Below are 27,903 nucleotides of genomic sequence, written 5' to 3'. Positions count from 1 at the left end.
CTACGTAACGAAACCAAAGTCTGCCTTCCTCCGCCAACCTGAACTTCACTCTTCAAGCCAAAAGACAAGACTTCCCCGTCCCCGGGCGAAACCCGCTGGCCTTTCATTGGTAGAACTGCCACAACACCAGTGGCGTTTACCTCACGGGGACTGACTGAGCGGCCGGCGAGATACTTTCAGCCTCAGACACTTGGCGGGTTCTGAAATGGCCGCGCAGGCCAGATTCACGACCCTGCCGGGTTGGATTTGACCCATGGGACATAGATTGAGGACCCCTGGCCTACACTGACTGGCAGCTCCCCAGAGTTTCAGGCAGGGATTTCGTCCAGCCCTTGCAGGAGGTGTCAGGGGTTGACCCTGGGACATTCTGCATGCCAAGCAGATGCTCTAGGGCTCCCCATATTTCACTAGCCTGTCAACATTCTGCTGTCAGCAAGCGTGGAGATTCCACCTGCCTCTTTTGAAAGGAGAACATTCACCTGATCAATTTAATAAATAATAAGAACAATTATTATTATTATTATTATTATTATTATTAATTATTATTTATTATTATTATTATTATTATTTATACCCTACCCATCTGACTGGGTTCCCCAGCCACTCTAAGCGGCTTCCAATAAAATTTTAAAATACAATTGTCCATCAAATATTAAAAGCTTCCCTAAACATAATAACAACAGCCATCCATTTTCAGTCCTTTGAATTAGCAATTAAGCATTTCTGGAAAGGGAAATGGCATACTTTTGTATTGGCATACTTTTGTACTTTTGTATATATGAAAAGCATGCATAAGAAATTATTATCCCCAGCCACTCTGGGCGGCTTCCAACAAAACACTAAAATACAATAACCTATTAAACATCGAAAGCTTCCCTCAACAGGGCTGCCTGTTTAGGGAACTAGACCAGCCCCCTCTTGCTTCGGGTTGGACTAGATGACCCTGGGATCCCCTCCTCTCTCTCCACTCCTGAATTCCAGGAGGAGCTTCCTTGCCTCCTGCAAAGCCCATTTCCCTGCAGGCTCTTCCTCTGGTTTCCACCCAAGGGAGGGAGATGCTCAGAGTCCAGCCAAGAGCCTCACCCCCAAAAGGATATCTGGGCATGGGCGGAGCCAGGGGGGCAGCTGCCCCCCCCCCGAAATCCATAAAAAATAATAAGAATCTGAGAGAGGGCTGAGCGAGGGAGGACTCGGCACTGCAAGGGTTAAAGGGAAGTGAGCTGCCTTCCTAGAGAGGACAGGAAGCAAGGGGGGCCAGGTCCTCCAGAGCCAAGGCCCCTCCCTCCCCAGTCCTTTCCTTGCTTTGGGGTCTCTCCTGCAAGGGCCGAATCGCAGCCCCCGCCTGGGATCTGGTGAGTCTCCTCTCTCTCCCCCCAGAGGGTGCAGGGGGGAGACGGGGGGGGGGTCCCAGGGCTGCAGCAGGGGAGGGTGCCTGGGGGGCCAGATGTGCTCCTGCAGGGGGGGACCCCAATTCAGGGAGGATGAGAGGGTCCTGCCAGGGAGGGGCCAGGTCTGCCACGCTCTCCTTCCTGGAGATCAGAGGATCCCTGACTTCCACGAAATCTTCCTTTTTAAAACAAGGTTTTAAAGTTCCTTTTTAAAGTCCCTGGGACTTTAACTCTGTGTCACATCGCTCAGCCTCATTGTACAACAGAGGTAACATGTGCAAGTGGTTTTCCAAAGCTGGACGAGGAGGTGGACTAGCCCCCCCCCAAAAAAAAACAACAACAACGGGGAAAAGTAGGAAAGAGAGGCCAGGAATAAAGAGAGGGATCCCAGGCCATAGCCTGGCTGCTGCATTGGGGACCAGTTTCCCAGTCGTCTCCCAGGGCAGCTCCCCACGGAGGCCACTGCAGCAATCCCCTCGCACCCAGAGCAGGGCATCCCAGGACCACATCCTTTCTGTCCCAAAGGGATTGTTGCTGGCAAAGCAGCCGGAAATGGGTGCTGCTACTCACTGAGCCTCCAGGGATCTTGGCATCAATGACTGTGTGTGTGTTAAGCTGGCTAACAGAATAATAATACTATTAATAATAATAAATTACATACCTAAATTCAAAGGAGATGTCTTTGGCCCTGCCCATACCTGGCCCTCAGAGCAAAGAAAAAGGGACCCCACCCCAGGAGTCTGTCTGGAGAGCGGCAGAAAAAGGAGAGCAAGAAAAGGAGTGGGGGGAGGGTGGGGGTGGGGGTGAGGAGCAACTCCTGAGGACCCCCGAGTGAGGACCCTCACTAGAGCCAAGCATCCATTTTCCACAAGAACTCCCTTGTCAGTCGGTTCTGACTCCATGCATTGACTGGGAGGCAGCAGAAACCAGGTTGATTAATCTCACAGAAATACCTTCAGTTGCCTCCACATTTTGCATTGCTAGAAGGCTAGAGACTTATTTCTTCTCCTCCTCTACTTTCTTTTCAAAAAGATAGCTCATGGTCTGAGATGCGGTGAAGTCCAGCCCATTTCCCCCCCGTCCTACAGATTCTGTAACAGAACAATGTATTTGCTTTGTAGGATTTGCTGCAGCTTCTCATTCAGACGGACAGAACTTGGCAGAAGACCAAAGGGTTCCTTCTGATCTCTCAGAGGCTTCCTGAGAGCACAGATGGATGAGCAAGACTCGGCTGGCCCTGAAGCAGGAAGGGGCCATGCCATCCAAACTGGGAGCAGTGGGGGATTCTGGGAAAACTCTGTGCAGAAGATTCTGGGTGAGGAGGACACCCTCCACTCAGAGGTGCAGAGCCAGCAGTTAAGGCAGTTCTGCTGCCAGGAGGCCAAAGGACCCCAAGAGGTTTGCAGCCAACTCTACCACTTTTGCCATCAGTGGCTGAAGCCAGAAAGGCACACGAAAGCTGAGATGCTGGACCTGGTGATCTTGGAGCAGTTCCTGGCTGTCCTTCCCCTGGAGATGGAGAGCTGGGTGAGGGAATGCGGAGTGGAGACCAGTTCCCAGGCGGTGGCCCTGGCCGAAGGTTTCCTCCTGAGTCAGGCAGAGGAGAGAAAGCAGGTGAGAGAGACTTTCCTCTGGATACTCCCAAGGGGCTCCAAACAGGTCAGAAACATCCCATAATGGTCAGCTGATGGCCCATCTATTTTCTGGGAAAGCATCCATGAAATGAGATCTCACACCCTTCAAGCCTTTGCCATTCTCTTTCTAGTATTTCTCCCCATTCTCTGTTTTGAATCCTTGTTTCTTTCTCAGGGAAAGGATCTCTTTGCAGAAATGGACCTGGATTCCTGTGAGGCAGAGAGGCCTCCGTTGGACACCAGAGAGAGGCCACTGGGTAAGGAGGAAGGTGGTTTTTCTCCACTGGTCTCATTCTGTTGGTTTTCCAACTCATCTGAGGGTTCTTTTCATCTTGTTTTGGGGGGAGAAAGTTGGGAACAAGGGTCCAGAAGAGGGGAGATGAAACATGAAATGGGCACAAACGTCCAAATACTCTCAGTAGGTAAGTCCTTCTCAAAGGCCCATCTGTACTTAGAGATGCCCTGTTTCACCTGTGAGAGAAGCAGGCACTCCTGGCGTCCTGCTTACCTTTTTTCTTTTGCAGGTGACAGAATGATGGCAGCAAGACCTCCTGATCCGCCTTTTCATGGGGGCAGAAGGGAAGCAGCGGCTGTGGAACCAGATCAGGTCAGGGGAAGCTGCCTTGTGGGGCCAGAGGCCGAGGGATGGAGCAATGTCATGGACTGGTTGGGCACAGAGGAATGGTGGGAGGAAGCAGCCGGGCAACCAGGAAGGGAAGATGGCTCAGAGCCGAAGGATTGGAGCTGGAGGAAGGATGAGCGGTCAGAGGGGGAAGCCTGGGAAGAGGAGGTGTCAGAAGCTGGAATGGTAACAGGGCTTAGTGAGCTGGGAGACTCTGTGGCAGAATGCAGTGCAGAATCAGAAGCAGAAGAGGAAGGAGGCGAGTGGGAGAGGAAGGTCGAGAGGCAGAGGTGAGTCAGGAGAAGGAGGAACCACCGGTGGCTCCCTCTCCTTTTGCCAGAAGCCACCCTCCCTACTTGTCTCTCAGACCCAGGAGACCAAAATAGGCTTATTTTAATTGTAGATTGATCACTGAATGCTAAAATTGTTTTCTAAGCAGTGGACAAATGAGAACAAATAGTGGCCTGGATTCACCTAACCAGCCCCATCGGATGAAAAATGGGGCCTGCCCCCCAATCCTCCCCCTCTCCATGCTCCCATGGACCCCTTGAATTTGGCTTTACGGCATTGGGAGGGAACCTTCCTCAAGAGGAGAGGAGTAATTGGATCCTTCCATCAGGCAAACTGGAAGCAACAGAGCATTGTGTAGCAGATCATATTTCTGCTGTTTCAGAGGAGGACATTTCCCTTTTTCCTTTAGGGTCCAGTGTGCTTTGAAGATGTCGCTGTTTGTTTCACGGATGAGGAGTGGGCGTTGCTGAATCCTGACCAGAGAGCTCTGCATAAGGACGTCATGGAGGAGAATTGTGGGATTGTGGCCTCTCTTGGTAAGGCTCCCTGTGGGATTGTTATATCTGCCTGGAAATTGAAAAAATACCTCTATGGACCAACCTCATATATTTTCACAGAGCTCAACAGCGCCTCCCATAACACCTGGGAACCTAACACCCCCACAATAAAGAGTAACTTACAGTTTTTTCTTCCAACAATCTTCCTCAGATTATTCCTTTTTCTACCACAATTGGGCTGGTCTGAACTGCCCAGGCCATCTTAAATGTCAGCTTCAGAATTGTTAGGAAAGATAAGTAGCTTCAGGTTTTCTGTTTTTGTTTTTGCTCCTGTCAGTCTTGGGTTGACCAAAGAGACGACTGACATTGGAGATGGAGGGGATGCCATGACTGGGCCAAACAAAATTCATCTCAGAGAAGAGCTAGACTTATTGAATTTCAGGTAGAAGTAGCAGTGGTGATGATGATGATGATGATACAGTGGTACCTCGGTTTACAAACTTAATCTTTTCTGGAAGAGGACTATTCTTAAATCAAGGTACCACTGTAGTAATAATAATAATTTATATTTATACCCTGCCCATCTGGCTGCATTCCCCCAGCCACTCTGGGCGGCTTCCAACACACATGTAAAAATGAAACATAAATAATAATAATAATAATAATAATAATCTGATCCCATGTAAAAAGAACATTAACTTTAAAATGAACAACTTATACTATTGGCCAAAATATGGAAACCTTTTGTGAAAAGTGTATTTCTGAGGTTTGATGGTTCATAACACCACTTTTGTGTGGAGTAATCCCATAAAATTATATAGCAATGGAAAGATAATTTAATGAAGAATGTAATGCGATGACTTTTATGAAGGAGTATTTATTAGAACAGCAGTCATAAAGAAAAAACGTGAAACCTTTGGTAACCATTGGTAACCTTTAGCTTTAATTACGGCCTTACAACGCCTTCCCATGAAGTGAACCAAGTTTTTAGTTCTGCAGCTGTAATAATGGGAAACCAAGACTGAATTACTGCCTCTGTTAATTGGGCTTTTTTGCTGGGTTGCTTCTGAATAACAAGTTTCTTTAGCCGGCTCCAAAGATTTCCGATTGGGTTAAAGTGTGGGCTATTCCCAGGCCATTCCAGCAGTGAAATATCATTATCTTGAATGCACCTTTTGCACAAAGCAGCAACACGACATAGAGCTGAATCCTGTTGAAATAATAAAGAAAAAGAAAAATATATAAATATATATAACAACAACAACAATCTTTCTTACGGTCCAGAGACTCAACAAATCATTACAAATCAATACACAATTCATACAGCCGGGTTAATCAAGCATTTTGTTTAGAATATAGGACTCATTTGTTCTTGCAACCACCGATAAAAACTTTGCCACTGCTAATGTTCTAGGTTTTGTCCGGTCTTCCAGTAGGAACCTGACATAGTGAGCCTCTGATTTTCCTGGGCAGGGTACCAGCAAGGGTAGTATCAGTTCAGCCCTGGCCTGCTCATATTTTGCACAATGCAACAAAATATGATTTACGGAATCGATGTCTTGAGCACACGAGCAAAGTCTGTTCTGGTAGGGAACGCCTCTCAACCTACTCAACCTACTGCAGAGGGGAAGACATTTAGTCTGGCTTTGGTGAAAAGCCTTCGGTAGTTAGGTACTGTCAGGTTTTTTATGTAAGATGTTAACTTAAAGACATACCCATATTGAACTCCTGCTGCCAGCATACTACAGACTGTGTGTGATCGAGATGGCAAGTCACTGTGTGCATTGTCCCATAATCTTTGCTTTAAAACCTTTTGGGCGCCTTCATAACCCAGGTAATACAGTTGGGGGGGGGGGAGACAGAACAATAGAGGTGGCTTTTTTAGCCATGGTTTTCTGCCATTTGCTGACAAATTCCTCATTGGTCAGATGTTGGTACAGACCCTTCCCTAGATCAAACACTGAAATCCTGAGCCAATGTTTTAGGGCAGACCACCACGCTTTAGTTGAAATTGGGCATTCACCAGCTTCTAACAGAAGTACGGAGTTGGGGACGCAGTTAGGTACCTGCAGCAGAGATCGTATAAGTTTTGCCTGAAAGCCATCTAGCTTTGGCAGGTCCCCATTATGCCAGATATTTGCTGCATACAGGAGTTGGGAAACGGGCTTTGCGTTGAAAACCCTTAAGGCTGCTGGAACATATTTGCCGCCCTTTGTGAAGAAGAATCTATGTATGGCTAGCTTTGTAATCTCCGCCTTTTGAAGGGAGGTTTGCCAATGGTGCTTCCACGATCCTGTATGATGAAATGTGAGCCCTAGGTAATTGAAGTATTTTACCTGTTCAAGGTTATGGCCCTCCAGCACCCATTTAGACTGGGAGAATCTTCTTTCGAAGACTAAAATTTTAGATTTTTCATAATCAATGGATAAACCATTTCCAGAACAGTAATGAGAAAATTTCCTCAGCAGATAATTCAAACCTGGCCTGGAACGTGAGATGATGGCCGCGCCATCAGCATATAACAACAGAGGGGTCCTTGTTATGGTTTTCAGAACTCATAGGGTTAAGGAGTTCTGTGTGACGTCTGTCCATTCTGACGTGTGATTTGGAAGGTGGGAGGAGTTTTTCCTTACTGTCTCTTTGTTCTCTGAAAGAGAAGGCAGCCATGAATGCTAGCAGCCCAGGAGAATCTGAGAAATGGTGATTTGTTATTTTCTGCTGTAATAAAAGACTAATAAATAAACACAAATGCCTGGTGTGTTTGCATGGATCTAAATCACCGAGAAGCAACAGTTTTCCGCTGTGTTTACTCTGCATGTCGTGACGGAGCGAAGGATCGTCGCAGCTTGAGGGAAACGTGCCGGACCCGACGGCTGCTGTAAGCTGGGGCTAATTGGGATCGTAAACCAATTGGCGACGTCACGCTAATTATTCAACAGGTTATGGGACTAATTACTGCTATAAAACTGCTATAAAACTGTTGCGAAGTCTGCCAGTGTGCTTTGAAGTCAGCTGGGAGGACGCTGGAGCCAGCTGGAAAGACGCTGATTTCTGTCTAATGCTGAGAGGCAGAGGAGCTCGCTGAGGTAATCGCTTCTCCAGAGACAGGTGCCGGAGAGCTGTTGATACGTGAGTACGGCTTGGGGCCCTGGGGAGAACATGGCAGACAGCCAGGTCTTTGAGGACATCCCGTTTGAAAAGCTCACTACCCAAGGATGGGAAATCTGGTCCAGAAAAGTGCGGGGTTTGTTTTTGGCTACAGGGCTTTGGGATGTAAGCCAGAAAGAGCCACTACCCTCAGTGCAGGTGCGGATGGGACAGACGTTGCAGGCTTTGAGGCTGCGTTGCCTGAAGATAGCCAGCAGAGAATGCAAAGAGAGCTTGGTATGCTGAAAGCATGCGTACACGCATCGCTCTTGCCTAGTTTGGAGGGCATAGAGTCAGCAAGGGCTGCCTGGGAGGTGCTGAGAAGTTTGTGTGAAACTTCAGCAGGAGGCCAGAGCCCTGGAGTAGCAATAAAGAGCCCAGAGATGGCTGCAGCCCCAGTTCTTGATGGATTAGCCTCAAGGAGCGCTGATGAGCACGTCGGGGGGGGCCCGAAGAATTCCAAAGGCAAGTTTGAAAAGTTTTCCACTGAGAGTGCTGGAGTGGAAAGCAGTTTCAGACAGGGCAGGGCTGGCACAGAGAGCTCTTCCGGAAGAAGGGGGGCCAGGCCAGCTGAAAGGAGCCCTGGGCAGTGTTTTTCCACTGTTTCCACTGGTGATCGTCGTCGTTGTTTTATTTGTAATTCAACGGAACATCTGCGTCGCTTTTGCCCCCACCGAAGCAGGGAGACGAGGCAGGATGTTGTCAAGGTCGCTTCACATGGGAACCAGCCAGGTTTCCATGGTAACCAGCCCGGCAAGGGAGCCAGGCGTGGGAATGCGCAAAGCAGACGTGCTAAAGACAATGAGGACGCTTATCAGCTGACAGCCAGTCTGGCAATGTTTGAGGACAGCTCTGAGAGAGACAATGAACTCTGCTTTATCATCGACTCAGGAGCTAATCGCAACCTGATTCCAGAGACCCCTGCTGTCGAGATGTGGAATTGCAAGGCAATTCCGGCTGGAAAAACTGTTCAGTTTGCAAATGGGGAACAGAAAAATGTAACTAATGTTGCAAATGTCTTTCTTTCTGTTTTGCTGGAGCAGGTGGAGGTTTGCACTGTACCTGGAATGCGTCACTGTCTTTTATCTGTCCCTTATTTGTTGCAGAAGGGGTTTAAGGTTTGCTTTGAACATGATGTGTGCACAATTTCCAAGGGAGAGAAGCAGCTAGTCAAAGTTGAAAAGGGGCAGAATGATCCCTTTGTTCTTAGAACGCCTCTGAAGGGTGAGGGGACACAAGCTATGCGTGCTACAGTTCCCACTCATGTTTCATGTGCATGTGTTTGGCACAAGAAGACAGCTCATAGTTCTCTTGAAGAACTCCAGGTGTTACAGGAGTGTACCAAAGGCTGTAAAATTCAGGAATGTGGAAGAGCCATAAATTGTAAGGCTTGCAGAAAGGCAAAGGTAAAAGGGTGCAGTTACCCCAGGGTGGACAGGGTAACCACAAAACCTTTTGAACTTGTTCACATAGATCTGTTTGGCCCCATGGAAGAGCCAAGTCTGGGAGGAGCCAGGTATCTGCTAACGATGCAGGATGATTTTAGCCAGAATTCCTGGACTCATGCTCTGAAATCCAAGGGAGATGCAGCACAACTGATTAAAAGTTGGGTTGAGGAGATGGAACTAAGGTTCTCCACCAAGGTGCAAGCACTCACTAGTGACCGAGGTGCAGAGTTTACTGGGTCTGCTTTGCAGAAGTTCTTTCACAAGGTGACTTCTCCTCAACAGAGAGGGGTGGCAGAGCTCAGGAGTGAAGCTCTGGTTAAGGCTACACAGGTGATGCTGTCAGACTCTGGATGGAGGCAATTAAGAATGTGAATTTCACCTGGAATAGGTCCTACAATTCAGTGGTAGGAGACACTCCATTTTTCATGCTTCACGGAAGGAAACCCCAGATTCATTTTCTACGTCCTTTCGGGTCAGCCGCATCTGTGCCGGTGCCAAAGGCTTTGCAAAGGCCAGGTGGACCCAAGGTCCAGAAAATGATCTTCTGTGGGTATGAACCGTCTTCTAAAGCATGGCGGTTTGCATATCCAGAAGGTGATCAGAGCAAGCTTCTGATCAGCAAACATGCTGAGTTCTATGAGCAGGATGGTTGGTCAAAGACTCCTGCAAGGCGTGACGTTCTCTCAGAATGTCTGTCTGATTCAGAGCAGGAAGATTCTGATGAGGAAGGAGAGCCAGGGGCTGAACCTGCGGATGAAGACCAGGTCACTGACCAAGGTCAAGAACAGGATGGGGCGTCTCCACAGGTTGTTAAAAGAGAGCCCAAGAGTGAGCCTAGGTCTCCTGTTAGCGTAATGCAAAGGATTCGAAGACGTTTTAAGTCAGAGGGGGAATCCCATGATGCAGAGGACACACCTGCTGATCGCAGTGAGTCAGAGGAAATACCTGAGTTTGTGCCCAGGCGGTCCAGTCGCACAACGAAGGGAATTCCACCTGAGAGGTATCAGGCCACAGGTGTGTGGGTTGGTTTCGCACAGTGCGAACCTGAGAGTTGTGAGGAGGTTTCACAGGTGCCTGACAAAAATGCCGGGAAAGGGAACAAAGGGTCTGTAAAGGTACATCCACAAGTCACCTCAGGAATGGACAGAAGAGGGGGTGTTATGGTTTTCAGAACTCATAGGGTTAAGGAGTTCTGTGTGACGTCTGTCCATTCTGATGTGTGATTTGGAAGGTGGGAGGAGTTTTTCCTTACTGTCTCTTTGTTCTCTGAAAGAGAAGGCAGCCATGAATGCTAGCAGCCCAGGAGAATCTGAGAAATGGTGATTTGTTATTTTCTGCTGTAATAAAAGACTAATAAATAAACACACAAATGCCTGGTGTGTTTGCATGGATCTAAATCACCAAGAAGCAACAGTTTTCCACTGTGTTTACTCTGCATGTCGTGACGGAGTGAAGGATCGGCGCAGCTTGAGGGAAATGTGCCGGACCCGACGGCCACTGTAAGCTGGGGCTAATTGGGATCGTAAACCAATTAGCTACGTCACGCTAATTATTCAACAGTCCTTCTCATTCCTATTTTGGGACTGTGTCCATCTGGGTCCATTAAGTTCTCTTCTAGGTCATTTAAGAATAGACAAAACAATGTGAGGGCCAAAATACAACCCTCTCTCACCCCCCCTAGTCATCTTGATGCTGTTCGATAGCTGTCCCTGTCGACCGCATCAGACCTGCAGTTTGGTTCCAGGGCTTTTATGAGAAAAAGAAGTCGTTTGTCCTGCAAAATCAGACTTAATTTGGACCATAGCTGGGATCTGGGGATGGAGTCAAATGCTGATTTCAGATCCATAAAGGCCACGAAGAGTTTACCCTGTAGAGGCCTGGTATACTTCTCAGCTAGGAAGGACAGCATTAGACAGTGGTCTGTTGTTGAATGGTTCTCACGAAAAGCTGCCTGGGCTTCAGATAGTATATTGTGTTCATTTAGAAAAGTTGTCAGTTTGCTACTGAGGAAACGGGCATACAGCTTCCCAATTATTGAGAACAGGCTAATTGGCCTATAATTGGAAGGTACATTTGGGCGGCCTCTCTTAAAGATTGGAACTACTATAGCATGTTTCCAGCTATATGGTACCTTACCCGAGTTATTTACTACCGTAAAGAGGGCTGCCAGAAGCGGAGCCCACCAGTGCTGGTTTGATGTAATCAACTCTGCTGGGATAAAGTCTTTCCCTGGAGCCTTTCCATGCTTCAGATTCCCAATTAATGTATGGACTTCCTCCACAGTAACCGGCCTCCAATTAGGGAGCAGTGACAGTTCTGCCCTGTCATCCTCCTGTAAGCTGGAAGGGAGGTTTGGATTTTCCATAAATATATTTCTGAAGTGATTCTCCCAAACCTGAGCTGGAATGACACAGCTGGGGGCTGAGGAACTATTTTTCATTGAGTAGCCAAAAGAGTTTAGTTTCATTGTTTAGTGAGGCATTCAATTTATGTTAACCGAAACCACATCCTTCAGGGACTCAATGAGATTTTCGTAAGCCGTCAGGGAGGAGTCTACTGATAGGTTGTTTATTATAATTGATCTTAACTTAATTGCAGTTTGTGAATTCAATCTATTCTCAACTGCAATTGCTATCTCAGGTGTCCATTTTTTCCTACGCAATGCTGGATAATTTGCTTTATCTATGACCTCATGTTCTATGTGAGAGCGCTGAATTGAATTTTGGCCAGTAGTGGAGATGATTAGAGGTAGGTGGCCGCTTTCAGTCCTATTATCTATGGTGAATTTTTTAATTGATTCGAAGGCCTCTCTGTTTGTGAGGCAGTGCTGTGCTGGCTCCATTTGTATTTATGAATGTGTACTCGCCTTCTCTGTCCCCGGGGAATGCCCCATTAGCAATGATGAGGTCAAGACTTATTTGTAAAAAAAGCCAGGCAGAATCCGGCATAGTTGATTTGGCAATCTTTCGAATGTCTACGTGGGGGTGGGTTTAGAAAGAGGGCGCTATTTTCCTTTAGATCTCTTAATATTGGGAATTTTATTTCCAGTCTATCATCATTTGAGCCTGTTCTGGCATTCATATCTCCCATTAGGTAAAAAGGCGATCCAGGGTGCCTAATTTGTAGGGAATAAAGGAAACTATGGAATTTACGCCACATGCTCTCTATCTATAGTGTTTGCACTGTATATGGTGGGATATAAGCTGAAACAAGAATGATGCCCTTGGATTGCAGATGCAAAGTGATCCCCAGTGCCAACTGCTCGAAAACTGAGCACTCAGTAACTTGTGACGCCAATTGAGTGGAAACCAGAGTTACTAGGCCCCCCCTCGGTCGTCCCCTTCCGAGCGGTTTAGAGGCCTTGATTTCATAAGCGTCGTAACTGTCGAGAACTATGTTGTCAGTTGCCCAAGTTTCCTGCAGCATTATTATGTCAAACCCCGTTATATATTCACGAAATGGCTCGTCCCCTAGTTCGTTGGCCCAACCCGCTATGTTCCATGAGATGAAGTTAAGGCTGCACGCTCCATAACTGGCTTGGCTTCATTGTGATGGGGAAATTGTTATCAGCTCTCCCACTGGTTCGAAAATGATGCAACCGTTCTTAGGATATGCACAGTGTTGTTGTTCTCGGGGTTGATTTGCAGCATTTTCCCGATTTCCCGGCATCGACGGTGTTTTCTGAATTGCTGGGACCATCGGGGGGTCTTTGTCAAAGACAATTAAATCTGTCTCTGGCTCTCTCTGTGTCCCATTTCCCTTGGGAGGGTCGTCACTTGGCATTGGCTGATCACATTCCAGCTGGAGTAGAGAGTGGTGAAATTCTGGGTCTGCCAAAGGCGTAATGGTGTGTCCTATCTTTGAATTATCTAGATTGGGCTGGCGTTCTTTGTGTGTTTGGCCTTTTTGCTTTGATGTTTCCCTCTCCAAGGGAGTGTTGCAGCTGGGTTCACCGCACATATTCCTCTTTGATGGCCCTCCCGAATGAATCATGGCCCTGTGGCGAAAGCCCTTTGGCAGAGGGGGCGTTGATTGCTTGGGGTCGGTCCGGCTATACGACAAGTTTGGCAGTAGTTGTTTTCATTCTGTGTCTTTAAAAACACGCCTTAAAACAATATTATAGTCCTGTAAAATGGCCCTATATTTCAGTAGCATTTTAGGGGTAGCTGAGTCAGAAAATGTCAGCATGAGTCTAGTGTGCTGGGGGTCTGTGCAGAGCAAGTTTATCACGATCGGAGTGTTGCAATGGATATTTAGTAAAAGCTTAAAGTTTCTTTTCACACTGTCAATTGATTTCCAGTAAGGCAGCATACCATTAAAAGGATATATATCCAGAGCTACCTGAGTACTTTGTAGGATCAGGTCCCTACTTTCGCTTTTGTTGTTTTTAGTATTTGTAGTCTCTCGGTTATCAAGCCCAGACCGGTTACACCCCTGTACGCGATGGTCTAGAGGGAGGGCAACGCTGTGGTCGGTCTCTTTAGTACTGAGTGAGCTATTTTGGGCTGCCAGGAGCACCAACTCCGTCAGGAGAGACGTTACCTTTTCTCATTTGATGTTAATTTCCTCCACTGTTCTTGCAGTCAGCAGACAGTGGTCTGCGAGTATTTCTGCATAGAGCGGTGCCCCCTCAGATGGTAGTTCATGAGCGCTCATCTCAGCATTCTCCGCTGGGTGATCTTCACCCATTAAAGCATCCCCACCTACCTGGGAATGAGTTCTGTTTGGTGCAGTGAGTTCTGAATTCTGTGCTCTTACAAAATCGTCCATTTTGCTCTGCTTGCTCTTCTGTGGGCTCACTTGTGGAGATGAGGCCGGTCATTTCTTTTTCCTAGGCATTTCCCAGAGATAGAGCCGCTGCTAATTTATGTTGTAAATCAAGGAAGCTCGGCATCTACCCACGATAGGCGTCTAATCTCCACTCCTGCAGAGCCGGAGCTAATTAAGGCTTTCTCCGGAACTTTCCAGACTTTCTCTAAAGCTTTTAACTCATGCCCTTGTCTCAAGCATTGTAAATTAATAGCTGCCAAATAACAAAGATAAAATACCGAGGCTGATAAAAGCTAATAAAAAGTGATAAAAATAATAAAAACAGCATCAACTGATGCGGAGCTGAAGTCGACGCTACCACTAACAACGACGCCATTTTGGAATTATATATATTAAATATATATAAATGCTTCAGTATCTGGGAAAAGATCACCTGCGGAACACTTCAGTTTGGGCTCAAATATTTCGTTTATGCATTTTCGAGCATTTATATTCCCATTAATGACGCAAATTCTGCCCACACCTTTGGCTGCCATACAACCCCAGATCATCACACTGTCTGGGTGTTTCACGGTCGGTGTAATGCAAGTAGGGTGTAAATCTTCTCTGATTCTTCTCCTCTTATCCGATTAAAGAAACTTGCGTATTTCATGCCAGCACTACCAAGCAAGGTAGTGTCCCATTGTTCCGCTGTCCAGTTAACACGGGTTCAATCTTTCCAACCTTTGCTTGAGAGATAACAATGGCTTTTCCCTTAGAATTCTAACATTTAGACCAGTCCTTGCACTCATCTTCCCATTACATTGCACCATATTGTCTTGAATACACCCAGATGATTTTTTTCTGTCATGTAGGCACAGTCTCTCCATTCTTCAACCGTCACTTGCCTTTGTGCACCTTTTCCTGTTAGAGGGGGATTTTCCACTGGTGGCAGATGACAGAAACTGTGACACCACAAGACTGGTGTAAAACCAAATTAAATAAAGGTTTTATTATAAAACAACAAACAGCAAAGCTTGTGGGTGTTTTTCCTGCAGGCAGGTTCAAACTGCAGCTTTTCTCCTTTTGTAGTCATGGCCAGCTGTACCCAATTTACCCAGAGCTTACAGAAACTGTTCTTAAAGGTACAAACATCTTTACTGTTTCTGTGCAGAATGTTTCTTTCCCAACACCCCCTCTCATTCAGACAGAAGCAGAAACAAAACAGTACTTTATACATATACAAAACATATTTATACATCATACACAACAATTCCTAATTTTGCCACTAGTTGTGCATGTTTCTCAAAAGTTAGTGCTTTCGTAAATATATCAGCCACATTTTGCATACTCTCACAATATTTTAGCATTATCAGGTTTAGTTTATGATTTTCAGTCATATTTTGATACTTAATTTCTAAATCTTTGGATTTATTTTTAAACTGCTCAGACACTGCCAAAGTTATTACAGCTTGATTGTCTTCCCATATTTGAACTGGATAATCACATTGTATTTCGAAATCACTGAGGATTTGAACGTAAAATTTTATTTCATTACACAACTCCAATAAAGCACAGTATTCAGCCTCTGTTGAAGATGTGGCTACGATTCCTTGCTTTTTGGACTTCCAACCTATCAAGGAATCCCCAAATTGAAACACCATGCCAGAAATTGATTTTCTCTCAGGCAGGTTGGCCCAATCGCTGACAATGTAACACTGCAATTTTGTAGACCCTGAAGATGGTAATCTTAAACAATAATCAAGTGTATGCTTTAAATACTGGAAAATATGTTTTAAACCTTTCCAGGCATTTTCTGTGGGATAGCTTACTAGTCTGCTCAGTCTTCCAACTGCATAACTCAAATCTGGTCTGTTCCACAATGAAATGTATAATAAACTTCCAACTATTGAATGGTACATTTCAGGATTTACTGGTTCTGGGCATTCTCCTTCATTCTTGAAAAAACCTATTTCCATTGGGGGTTTTACTCCCTTGCTGTTTTGCATACTGTTTCTTTCAAGTAATTCCATTATTTTATCTTTTTGACTCGACAAAAAACTTCCATCGTTTTGTTCCTTGAATTTCTAGACCTACCGGTAGATACTTTTTTTTACTGGCCCCAAATCTCTTACTTTAAATTCCTTTCTTAGTTGTTCTGCAAATTTTTTCACTTGCTTTTGATTTTTTCTAGAATAAAGCAATTCATCAACATACAATAAACATAATTATGTTTATCACCCTTTCCTTTAGTGTACAAGCAATTATCAGCTAAGCTTCTTTTAAAGCCAAGATTTTTCAAAGCATTATCACGACACTCGTTCCAATTTTTAGCTGATTGTTTGATCCTGGTGCTTGATTCATAAAAATTTCTTCGTGCAGAGTTGCATTAAGGTAAGTTGTTTCAATATCAAAATGGTTTACCTTAAACCCACGTTGTGCTGCAATAGCTAGCAGTAAACGTACACTTTCACTCCTTGCAGTAGGAGAAAGGTTTCATCAAAACTTTCACCTTTTCTTTGCGTAAAACCTCGTGCTACCAGCCTAGCTTTGTACTTAACACTACCAACTGCTAAATGTTTTATTTTATACACCCATCTACACTCCACTGCCTTTTTTCCTTCTGGCAATGGCTCAATAGTAAACACATTATGTTTCGCTAAAGATTTCATTTCTGCTCTCATTGCATTTTTCCACCTTACTGTTTCCTGGTGTGGTAACTTTAAAACCTCATAATCACGAGGCTCTTTCTTCACATCAACAGTTTTAACTTCTTGTATAGTAAACCTTTCTGGAGGTACCCCCTTATTGCTTCTTTGTGATCTTCTAACTTGAGCACTCTCCCCCTCTGAACTATCTTCCTCTTCTGATTCATCTTCCTCAGGAGAAATTGGTTCAGCTTTAGGAGATTGTGTACTGGGACCCTCATCCCCTGTTCCTCATCACTATCACTTTCAGAACTTTCTCTAATTTGTGACTTTTCTTCCTCAGATTTCACAAATTTATCTGTATCTGAAGACAAAACAACTTCTGAATTTCCATGTAAACGAGCCCAACCATCTTGCTCACAAAACTCTGCATGTCTTGATATCACAACTCTGCCACGCCCTCATGCAGAACGATACCCTTTTGACCAACTTTGATAGCCAACTAACCTAAGTTTCTTTGCCTTGGGATCGCCTTTCCTTCTCTGTCCTTTTGGGATGTGAACCCAAGCCCAACAACCAAAAGTTTTAACATGATCCAAAAAAAGGTTTTTTTCCCATAAAGCAAAAAATGAGGGGTATTGTTTATGGCAGAATGAAACAATCTGTTCTGTAGGTAATTAGCACAGAGAATTGCTTCCCCCCAAAACTTCCTGGATAAGCCAGAATCACTTAGCAGAGAATCTAGCATTGTTTGCAAAGACCTTATCTTGCGTTCTGCAACTGAATTTTCTTCAGGCGAAAAAGGACACGATTTACGGTGACTAATACCACGTTTTTTCAACCATACCTGGAGAGCTTCAGACATGAACTTGCCTCCACGGTCACTCTGGAATTGGGTAACTTTGTAGGGAAACTGCCTTTCTATATAGTTGACCCAATTTTTAATCAGTTGACCAGTTTCACTTTTGTGTTTTAACAAGTATACCCAAGTATACTGGCTATAATTATCCACAAGAACCAGAAAAATCTTTGCTCATCCTTCAGATTCTGCAAATGGCCCACAAAGGTCTGAGTGTACTAACACAAATGGCTTCTTGCTAATTCTATTACTTTCACGATAAGATCCCTGCTTACTTTTAGACTCCTTGCAAGTATTGCAGTCGAGAAAAACTGAACATTTTTTCATTTTAATTCCCTTACTTCTGGAATTTTTGCAATACTGCGGAAATTGGCATGCCTCAAACGACGATGCCACAGATGCTGGCACTCATCATGCAAGGCTCTATTACAGGCTTTAACACATGCCCCAGACTCACTTACTAGCTGGTCTTTCAAAATAAACCATTTTTTAGTGTAACCACTTTCCCAGTTTCTCTATATTACATCCTGACCCAGAGAAGGTTACCATAAACCCCTGCTTAACAAGACTTGTAACTGAAAGCAAATTGATTTCTAAACTTGGTACACATAAAACATTGGTAAATTTGGTACTTAAACAGTTAATATTCACACTACCCTTTCCAGCTGACTCATGCACTGTTCCGTCAGCTAGTACTACATTTACAGATTTACAAGGTTGCTTTTCTACAAGGGCTTGTGCAGACTTAACAAAAAATGTTTGTCACTGCTGAGTCTAAAATCCAGTCCTGTCCAACGTCGTGACTGGTGCCTCGAACTGCTGCAGAAACATACTGGACTCGACTCTTCTTGTCTCCTTCCTTCCCAGCAAATGCAGGCCGCCCTTTTCTTGTGTTTTCTCCCCCAGACACAGTACACTGTTGTGCTAAATGCTTGGTTGACCCATAACAATAGCATTTTCTGACTGTGAAAGCTGCTTCCTCTCTGGTCTACAACCTCTATGTTGCCGCCCCTCATCAGTTGCATATCTTTTACTGGACTGCCTCCCATTTCCGGAGTTACGGTGAGGGATTGTCACCTTCCTCTCATGGTGTCTTTCCTCCTCATCAAGCAAACACCCAGTTAAGAAATGCATCGTTAATTGGCTTTCTGGAATTGCCTCCAGCGTCATCACTAAATTATCCCATGACTCAGGAAGTGAAGACAGCACAATATAAACCTTTCTCCGCTCAGAAAAATGTTCCCCAAGTTCATTTAACTGTGAAAATAAATCATGCATTCTTTGAAGGTGTTTCGAAACACATTCACCCTCACTTAGTCTGGCTCGGTACAGAGCTCTCAGAGTAATTTTGCTGCCAGCAGTGTCTCTAATGTGTATTGCTTTCAGTGCTTTCCAGATCTCACTTGCTGTTTCAAGGTCTCACACATGAGATAACTGAGACTTCTCTAAACTCAAAATTAGATTGACATATGCTTTGTCCTCCAGTCTTTGGTCTGCTTCATCTACTTCTTCATCCTCATCTTTTACAGGAGGGCTAACAATAACAATAACATATAATTGGACTCTCCCAGTTTCTCTACTGGAAAATATGAAGTTCCCCCTTGAGCTCCAGCTCCAAGTCCAAGTCCAGTCATGGCTCCACCCAGCTTTCAGCTTTCCACTCAGTCTTTACTCACACGTGGCTTGAAGAATTGTTCGGCTCCTGGTCTCAAACAGACACTCTCTGCTGGCGCCTCCACACAGCCAGCTGCTTGAGAAACGCTGAGTTGCTTCTAGCCTCTGGGTTATTTTCATGTTCTGTCTCTGCCCACTCGGGACTGGGCCCATAACCTGTTATAGGGGGATTTTCCACTGGTGGCAGATGACAGAAACTGTGACACCACAAGACTGGTGTAAAACCAAATTAAATAAAGGTTTTATTATAAAACAACAAACAGCAAAGCTTGTGGGTGTTTTTCCTGCAGGCAGGTTCAAACTGCAGCTTTTCTCCTTTTTTATAATAATATTTATTAAAGATTTTTTCAAAGTTACAAAAAAGAAAAAACGACAAAAAGAGGACAAAACGAAAAGAAAAAAGAAAAAGAAAAAATACATCCATCATTCTCAAATTTTTAACTTTCATTACCTTCTTTCCTTGACCTCCTCCTCCTCCCCTTTCTTGTATCCTAGTTAATAATTATCACAGCAAATACTTTCCATAGTTCATAATATTTTGTCCTTACATTATCTTAATCTGTTTTCATCTTGTCATATAGCAGACCTTGGAACTTAAAACTTAAATCTTATTTTAACCATCTTCTCATAACCATATCATTAACCTAATTTTTAAAACATTTTTACTAGAACCAAGTAGTTCCATTTCAACATTTTTCTAACATTCAACAACTATTTAAAAACAGTGCTAATGATAAAAGGAAAAAAAGTAAAACAATCCAATCTTCATCCAGCGTCCCTTCCTCCTGGTCCCGGATTTTGACAGTCCTTTTTGTCCCATTAATCTAGCGCATTAACCTGGTATCCTTATATCCGAGGCCCTCAAGTCCCCTCCATGTCCCTTCCGCAACTCTTCTTCATATTTTCCTTTCACTCGTGGGAACTCCAGCTTAGTAATGTTTTTGACCCTTTTCAGCAGATCTGCCCCATTTCCATAGTCCAGACTAAACACCATGTGGTATTTCAACACCTGTTTCAAATTCCCTCCAAAATTAAGAGCCCCCACAACTCCAAACATCTGACGGCCCGTTACCAGACTCAGAAAGTCCAAACATCCCTGCATGGGAGGGTCAGTCCAACCCCCCATTTCCAAACCAAACCAAACTTTATCTTTCCAAATCTGGTTTTCTCCAAATTCATTTGTCAACTCCCTCCATTTCTGGCACCCAGGATTCAGCAGTATCCTCTTCTCTCGTCTGTGCTGTCAAAGCACACTCCTGTTTTAGATCCTGGGTAGGCTCCAAGTAGTTTCCTACTGCCTTTCAAAATTTCTGGCCGCATTAGTCATCAAGTCCGTCTTCTGGCTTAGCTGATCCAATAGGGCATTTATTTTACAGAAAGCACCCAACAGAGCTTCTGAAAACATTATCCTACAAGGTCACCAATCCTTTCCCATGATTGTAGTCTGTAACAGCTGCCAGCTCCTGAAGTTGGTTACAATTTCACAGTCTCCCTCTAGGGGGAAAACTTCTGTTTATTCTTTCTCTTAAGAACAATAGCAACAAAGTTTCTTTTTCAAAAAGTACCGTCAATATTTGTACCTTTGAAATGCAAAAGGAAACAATAGAGTCACTATGTTACTCTTCTTTTAGCTGTCTGTCAAAAACATTTGTCTCTGGTCAATGAGCTTCAAACGTCAGTCCTGACACTCTGCTCCAGGATCAGGACGGTGGAAAGTTACTTTACATTAAACTCACTTCTGCAGGTTTAAACAGTCCAAAAAAGAAAATCCCCCTTCTTCTCCTGCTACCGAAGGGGGCTTCACGATTTTAAATGATGAAGACCAGTCCTTTAAAAGTAATTTTCTAAGCTCTAGTTTACGTTGTCTTTGCTTTGTTCTGACTACAAAGAAACAGAAGCCTGACTTCCTATTTAGACCTTCCCGTTTCAGTACCAAATTGAATTAAAATTTTGAGTCCAATTCTTCTCTACTGGCCAATCCTTATTTAAAGTCCAATTGTTCAAGTTTCAAGTACTCACGGGTGATTCTTTAGATGCCAAATTGTCCCAGGAAAAAGGCAGCGCTCTCCGGCAACGGCTATGCGGCTTCGCTCCACGGAAAAAGCAGTAGACTCACAGCACCGCACCACTTTCCCCTCTTCGCTTCGGAGCCCGTTAATGGGTTCCTTTGCGGGTTGGGGGGACGCTAAAGGTGCCCGCCGAGTCCCATGGTCACAGGCTTCACCCGCCTGTGATTTTTTAGAGGATCCCCGCTTCGCCGCAGCAGATACGACCCATTTCGCGTGGAACTGGTACCTTCAATTCAGAGGGAGTCTGCCATTGCCGATGGCGCCACCCCGGAAGTCCTCCAAACTGCAGCTTTTCTCATTTTGTAGTCATGGCCAGCTGTACCCAATTTACCCAGAGCTTACAGAAACTGTTCTTAAAGGTACAAACATCTTTACTGTTTCTATGCAGAATGTTTCTTTCCCAACATTTCCTGCCTTTACCAGTCTGATTTTGTAGTGACTGAGTCTCCTTATATCTCTTCAAAAATATAGAAAGGCCAGCTTTGGTTTAGTTTTTCCCAATCTTTCATCTAATTTCTTCATAACTGTAGCCTTGTTCACCTAATAGTACAATTTTACATCACATTCTGGGTGACAAGTCAACTCTTTGTGCCATTTTAAAAATTTGATTATGTTTTTCAACCTCACTAAATGACCAACTTGATAGCAATCACATAAGTTACTGACAAAAGTCAACCTAAGCAAGTTGTGCTTCCTTTTCCTGGTTATTTGGCTATATGGTTTGATAGAATATGGGTAATTGAAAAAACTTCGTTGGATTGCATTCTTGATTGCATTCTTGATCAAATTATCTTTCCATTGATATATAAATTTATAATATTACTCCAAAAGAACAACACTTTTTTCCAAGTCTTCCACAATTTTGACCACTACTTTAAATCAAACAAAGCAACATTCAACAATGCATCAGAATCTCATAATAAATATGTTGGTTAATGACCAACAACACAGGTAATGAACACACACCCAACTCCCTTGAGTTCTTCTGCATTTGTTCCTAAGGCTCTAATCCCTTTTTGTCTCCATTGCAGATTGTGATGAATCAGAAATTGAGAACAAAGGTGACCACGATAAAATCCCCAGGGAGGAGAAGCCACGTAAAAAATTGGAGTGTGGAAAAAGCTGCAGTCAAAACTCCCATTCCACTTCGCATCAACAAAATATTATTGGAAAGAAAGTCTATCAGTGCATGGAATGTGGAAAGAGCTTCAGGAACAGCTCCAATCTCACCTCCCATCAAAGAATTCATACAGGGGAGAAACCCTATCAGTGTGTGGAATGTGGAAAGAGCTTCCGTCAGAGCTCCGATCTCACTTACCATCACAGAATTCATACAGGGGAGAAACCCTATCAGTGTGTAGAATGTGGAAAGAGCTTCAGGAAGAGCTCCGATCTCACTAAGCATCAGAGAATTCATACAAGGGAGAAACCCAATCAGTGTGTGGAATGTGGAAAGAGCTTCCGTCAGAGCTCCGATCTCACTTACCATCACAGAATTCATACAGGGGAGAAACCCTATCTGTGTGTGGAATGTGGAAAGAGCTTCAGTCAGAGCTCCCATCTCACTTCCCATCAAAGAATTCATACAGGGGAGAAACCCTATCAGTGTGTGGAATGTGGAAAGAGCTTCAGAAAGAGCTCCAACCTCTCTTCCCATCACAGAATTCATACAGGGGAGAAACCCTATCAGTGTGTGGAATGTGGAAAGAGCTTCAGTCACACACAGAATCTCACTTCCCATCAAAGAATTCATACAGGGGAGAAACCCTATCAGTGTGTGGAATGTGGAAAGAGTTTCAGTCAGAGGTCCAAGCTCACTTCCCATCACAGAATTCATACACGGGAGAAACCCTATCAGTGTGTCGAATGTGGAAAGAGCTTCAGTCAGAGCTCCAAGCTCACTTCCCATCAAAGAATTCATACAGGGGAGAAACCCTATCAGTGTGTGGAATGTGGAAAGAGCTTCAGGAAGAGCTCCTCTCTCACTTCTCATCAAAGAATTCATACAGGGGAAAAACCCTATCAGTGTGTGGAATGTGGAAAGAGCTTCACAGATCGTTCCTCTCTCATTTCCCATAAAAGAATTCATACAGGGGAGAAACCCTATCAGTGTGTGGAATGTGGAAAGAGCTTCAGGAAGAGCTCCAATCTCACTTCCCATCAAAGAATTCATACAGGGGAGAAACCCTATCAGTGTGTGGAATGTGGAAAGAGCTTCAGGAAGAGCTCCCATCTCACTAAGCATCAGGGAGTTCATACAAGGGAGAAACCCTATCAGTGTGTGGAATGTGGAAAGAGCTTCCGTCAGAGCTCCGATCTCACTTACCATCACAGAATTCATACAGGGGAGAAACCCTATCAGTGTGTGGAATGTGGAAAGAGCTTCAGTCAGAGCTCCCATCTCACTTCCCACCAAAGAATTCATACAGGGGAGAAACCCTATCAGTGTGTGGAATGTGGAAAGAGCTTCAGAAAGACCTCCTTTCTCACTTCCCATCAAAGAATTCATACAGGGGAGAAACCCTATCAGTGTGTGGAATGTGGAAAGAGCTTCAGTCAGAGCTCCCATCTCACTTCCCATCACAGAATTCATACAGGGGAGAAACCCTATCAGTGTGTGGAATGTGGAAAGAGCTTCAGAAAGAGCGCCAATCTCACTTCCCATCACAGAATTCATACAGGGGAGAAACCCTATCAGTGCATGGAATGTGGAAAAAGCTTCAGGAAGAGATTCAATCTCACTTCCCATCAAAGAATTCATATAGGGGAGAAACCCTATCAGTGTGTGGAATGTGGAAAGAGCTTCACAGATCGTTCCTCTCTCATTTCCCATAAAAGAATTCATACAGGGGAGAAACCATATCAGTGCATGGAATGTGGAAAGAACTTCAGGAAGAGTACCCATCTCACTAAGCATCAGAGAATTCATACAGGGGAGAAACCCTATCAGTGTGTCAAATGTGGAAAGTGCTTCACTGAAAGCTCTTCTCTCACTTCCCATCAGAGAATCCATACAAACGTTGGAAAAACCAGTATACAGCTTTAGGAGCCAGGCAAATCCACACCATTTTAACCAGGCCTATTTCTTATTGACATCTAATACTGTTTTAACATGTGGTGTTTTGTGTTTTTATGTTGTGTTTTTATGTTCTAAGCATTCTGAGACGTGTGGGTGTATGAATACAACCACTCTTAAATTCCTAGGGGTCTTTGCCCCCCCATAAAATATCTGAGGAGGCCACCCCCCAGGTTTTCTTTGTGTATTTTTCAAATGCAACCTTTTATTCTTCCGCTACTTGGCATACAATTTCGCTATCAATTTGCCCTTTTAAGAAATTTTAAAAAACCGCACAAAGGTCATGAGGAAAACAAAATACAAGAAGATACAAACATGGACAGGTCCCATCTTTGCGGGCCAAACGCAAAAGTTGCTTGAAAGGAGGCTTTCCCAAACTTGGGTCCCCAGCAGCTCCCGGGATGATAGTTTCCATCATCCCTCCCCATTGCTCCTTCCAGCTAGGGATGATGGGAGTTGTAGTCCAAAAACAGCTGGAGACCCAAGTTTGCTTTAAAGGGAAAGTAGGCTGGCCCTGTTATTCCCTCTGCTGGCCAAAAGCACTGCCCCAGAATCTGAACCACCCCCAGTAGTGCTAATTGGAATCAATAGAGCGCAAAACTGAAGTTTGATCGGCACTTCAACCTCTAGTCAGCTTCTAGGTGCTTTCTGCGCCACCTAGAGTACCCACAGAATTGTGGCTTCTACTGGCAACACACACAGGAGAACAAATGAAAGACAAACACTAGGGGCAGGAAAAACCTGGAAAGGGCCATACCAAATGGACATCCGGTGTGAAGAGGTCACTTTCCCCACTGCTGAACAATGCCACAGGTAGAGGATGTGAAATGCTAGAAGTGTTCTCCGGGGCAAGGGGAGCTGCTGAGAAATTGAACTACGGGCGCAAAATATTACTTTTTTTTATAGTCACTGCCATTATAGGCATTGCCATTCTAATGGTGTGCGTGCACTATGTGATTGATAGTGCAAGGCGGGCCTTACCTGGCCCCCACCAATATTTTATTCAAGTCGGCACAACTGGTCAGGTGATTTACAAATTAAATAAATACATAAATCACCTTCCTTTGCACATGTTCCAGCTTGCCAAGATCCTCATTTATGCTTTTTTAAATGTGTTTGCCCATCATCTGAAGATTTTACAATATAAACATACAGGATGAAAGCATGGCTTTCTCAAAAACAAGACAAGCCAGAGAAATCTCTCCATTTTTATTCTTTTTTTTTGGATAGAGTTATACACTTTGTTGATCAGGGAACTGCTGTGGAAATTGTGTATTTTGATTTCAGTAAGGCTTTTGACAAAGTCCTCTGTGATATTTATGTGAGGAAGCTGGTAAAATGAGGCTGAATGAGGTAACTGTTAGGTGGATTTGACGGACCGAACCCAAAGAGGACTCCTTCATGGTTCCTCCTCATCCTGGGGAAAAGTGACCAGAGGGGTGCTGCAGGGTCTTGATAAATGACATGGATGAAGGAAATGAGGGGATGCTCATCACATTTGCAGATGACACCAAATGAATCATAATGACGTCCTCTCTCCAGCAACAGACAGGGAGACAAAGAACAGTGCAAAAGCACAGCAGAGCAGAAGAGATAAGACTGACTTCTGTTCTTAAACTTTCCAAGCCTAGGAAAGTAAACAGGGGCATGTGACATACTAGCCACATATCCAGCAACGGGAGGAGTGAATTGCTAACTCACCACACATGATTGCAGGTGATATAAGGAAAAAAAAACCTCCTTTTTCCTTATGGGGTACCCAAGGGCCCATAAAGAGTCTTTTTGTAGGTTCTCTATTGGTAGGAGTAAATAACAGAGACCAACCAGAGAATATTGAGAAGCAAAGCAGTCAGTAAGCCTCTTCTTTATTAACTGTTGTAAGAGGGTGCTCCCCCTCATGCAGGAGAGAGGAGGGGGACCCCGAGCCATGCATGCAAGCCCTTAATAGAGACTTTTTAAATTGCCTGCCCTGGAGTCCAAGACCACCCCCAGAAACATCATACATACATCACAGAAAAGGCAGTCTACAACAGAAATCTGAGTGCATTGTTTTTAGCTTGAAAAAGGTAAGTCCAGAGACCACCCCCAGAAACATCCTACATACATCACAGAAAAGGCAGTCTACAACAGAAATCTGGGTGCATTGTTTTTACCTTGAGAAATATTTGAGGTGACTGAAAGAGTGAAATATGGCTTTAGGACTTTTCCTGTGGGTTTTGGACATGTGGTTTAAATATCTATATATGTGTTTGCTTGGTACATTTAGATTTATATTTACTAAAAAATTTAATAACAGTTCCCCCCTTTGGGGCTATATTTTTTTTCTAAAAAATTGTTGCCCCACAAATAATAACTTGGTATGTTGCAAATGGATGCCTTCGTGTAAATCTTAAGAGACTTGCATGTCAGGACTCTTAAAGCTGTTTGCAGAAGTAGCAGTGCATATAGCTGGACATAGGATATCACATAAAAAATAACACATGTTGCATTTTGTTCCTAAATTACTTGTGGCATTCTAGCACTTTGGGAGAAACATTCTCCATAGTGGTCTATGCTTTACACTTAGCGGTAAAGTCAAATAATGAGTGGAAAAGGCAGTTTGTTTTGTTTCTGCCTTCTTTGTGTGTTCCCAGGTGTCAAAGCTAGCTCTCCTCTGGTCTCACACCTCCATCATATCACAGCAGCAACAATCCCTGGTGAATCCCTGTAGGGCTTTCATATTGACCATGTCACCTTGTAGTGGCACTGGTTTGGACATTTCTTGAGAGAGATGTCTTTGCCTTGGCCTTTCTATGGGATTTTTATTATTATAGGCTTTGGTCTTCCACTCTAGGGAAGTTGCTCAGTTGTTCCTAAGGAACCAAAAAGCTAATTGCAGCCTGGATACAATTGCCGAATTCAAATGGAGTCCAATTAGAATTTATATAGCCCCATGGTTCTCCGACGCAGAGTTCCGGCCCCACCTGGTCGTGGCGGTTGGCCTGGTCCTTGTACGCATCTTTGGCCTGGCGCAGTTGCTCCATCAATAGTTGGTGCTGAGACTGGAGCTCCTGGAGCCAATCTGTCACCGTGGGGACTGCAGATGCTGACAGCACGTCCGGGAAGAAACGCGGATGGTAACCGTAAGTGGCCTGGAACAGGGTCTGCTGGGTGGAGGCGTTCACCGCGTTGTTGTAAGCGAACTCCTCCAATGCCAAGTGGTCAACCCAGTCTGGAGGTACTCCAGGTTCCGGTGGTCGGTTCTCATTTCCACCAGTTGTCTTGCCCCCTCAGGATAATGGTCCCTTGTGGTGATGATAGGTCCTTGCGGTTCCAGAGTGCTGCCAATTCCCGAACTGCTGCCACCTTCCCGGAATCCATCTGCACCCCATCAGGGGAGAGCTGGTGATCAAGGAAGTCCACTGACTGCTGGTGGAACTTTCACTTGCTGAGCTCAGCATACAGGCGTTGCTCCCGCAAGCGCGGCAACATGGACCGGACATGACCCTCGTGGCGAGCTGGGTCGTGGGAGTAAATCAGAATGTCACCTAGGTACACCACCACGTACTTGTCTAGCAAGTCCTGGAACACGTGGTTGATGTACTGTTGGAACACGGCAGGTGCATTGCACAACCCGAAAGGCATTACCAGGTATTCAAACTGCCCATACCGGGTCCCACATGCTGTCTTCCACTCATCCCCGGCTCGGATCCAAATCAAATTGTAGGCCCCCCGAAGGTCCATCTTGGTGAACATCTGCGCCCCTTGCACCCGTTCCAGCAACTCTGCAATAAGGGGCAAGGGATACCGGTCTGGGGTGGT

The 27,903-nt window shown here is 44.7% G+C and overlaps 2 protein-coding genes across 3 annotated transcripts in view; both read left to right on the top strand.

Annotated features, from left to right (window-relative positions):
- The window catches only part of LOC310843334 (uncharacterized protein), a 63,287-nt gene that overhangs the window by 18,425 nt on the left and 16,959 nt on the right, over window positions 1-27,903 (top strand). The gene's annotated exons all lie outside the window — the stretch shown is intronic.
- On the top strand, window positions 1,190-27,468 carry LOC310843288 (uncharacterized protein). 2 transcript variants are annotated; one of them, XM_083736373.1, is made up of 6 exons: window positions 1,190-1,352; window positions 2,510-3,002; window positions 3,198-3,279; window positions 3,547-3,629; window positions 4,345-4,471; window positions 22,058-27,468. In XM_083736373.1, the coding sequence occupies exons 2-6, from the start codon at window positions 2,601-2,603 to the stop codon at window positions 24,070-24,072; spliced, it is 2,709 nt and encodes a 902-aa protein (XP_083592499.1). In that variant the 5' UTR covers window positions 1,190-1,352; window positions 2,510-2,600; the 3' UTR covers window positions 24,073-27,468. The 2 variants fall into 2 exon arrangements, with proteins under 2 accessions (XP_083592499.1, XP_083592500.1); XM_083736374.1 differs by lacking the exon at window positions 2,510-3,002.

The sequence above is a fragment of the Podarcis gaigeae genome, assembly GCF_964106915.1.
Source record: "Podarcis gaigeae genome assembly, chromosome: 4".
NCBI classification, from domain to species: domain Eukaryota; kingdom Metazoa; phylum Chordata; class Lepidosauria; order Squamata; family Lacertidae; genus Podarcis; species Podarcis gaigeae.
Note: the sequence above shows the minus strand (reverse complement) of the source record. Positions and strands in the feature narration are given on the sequence as shown.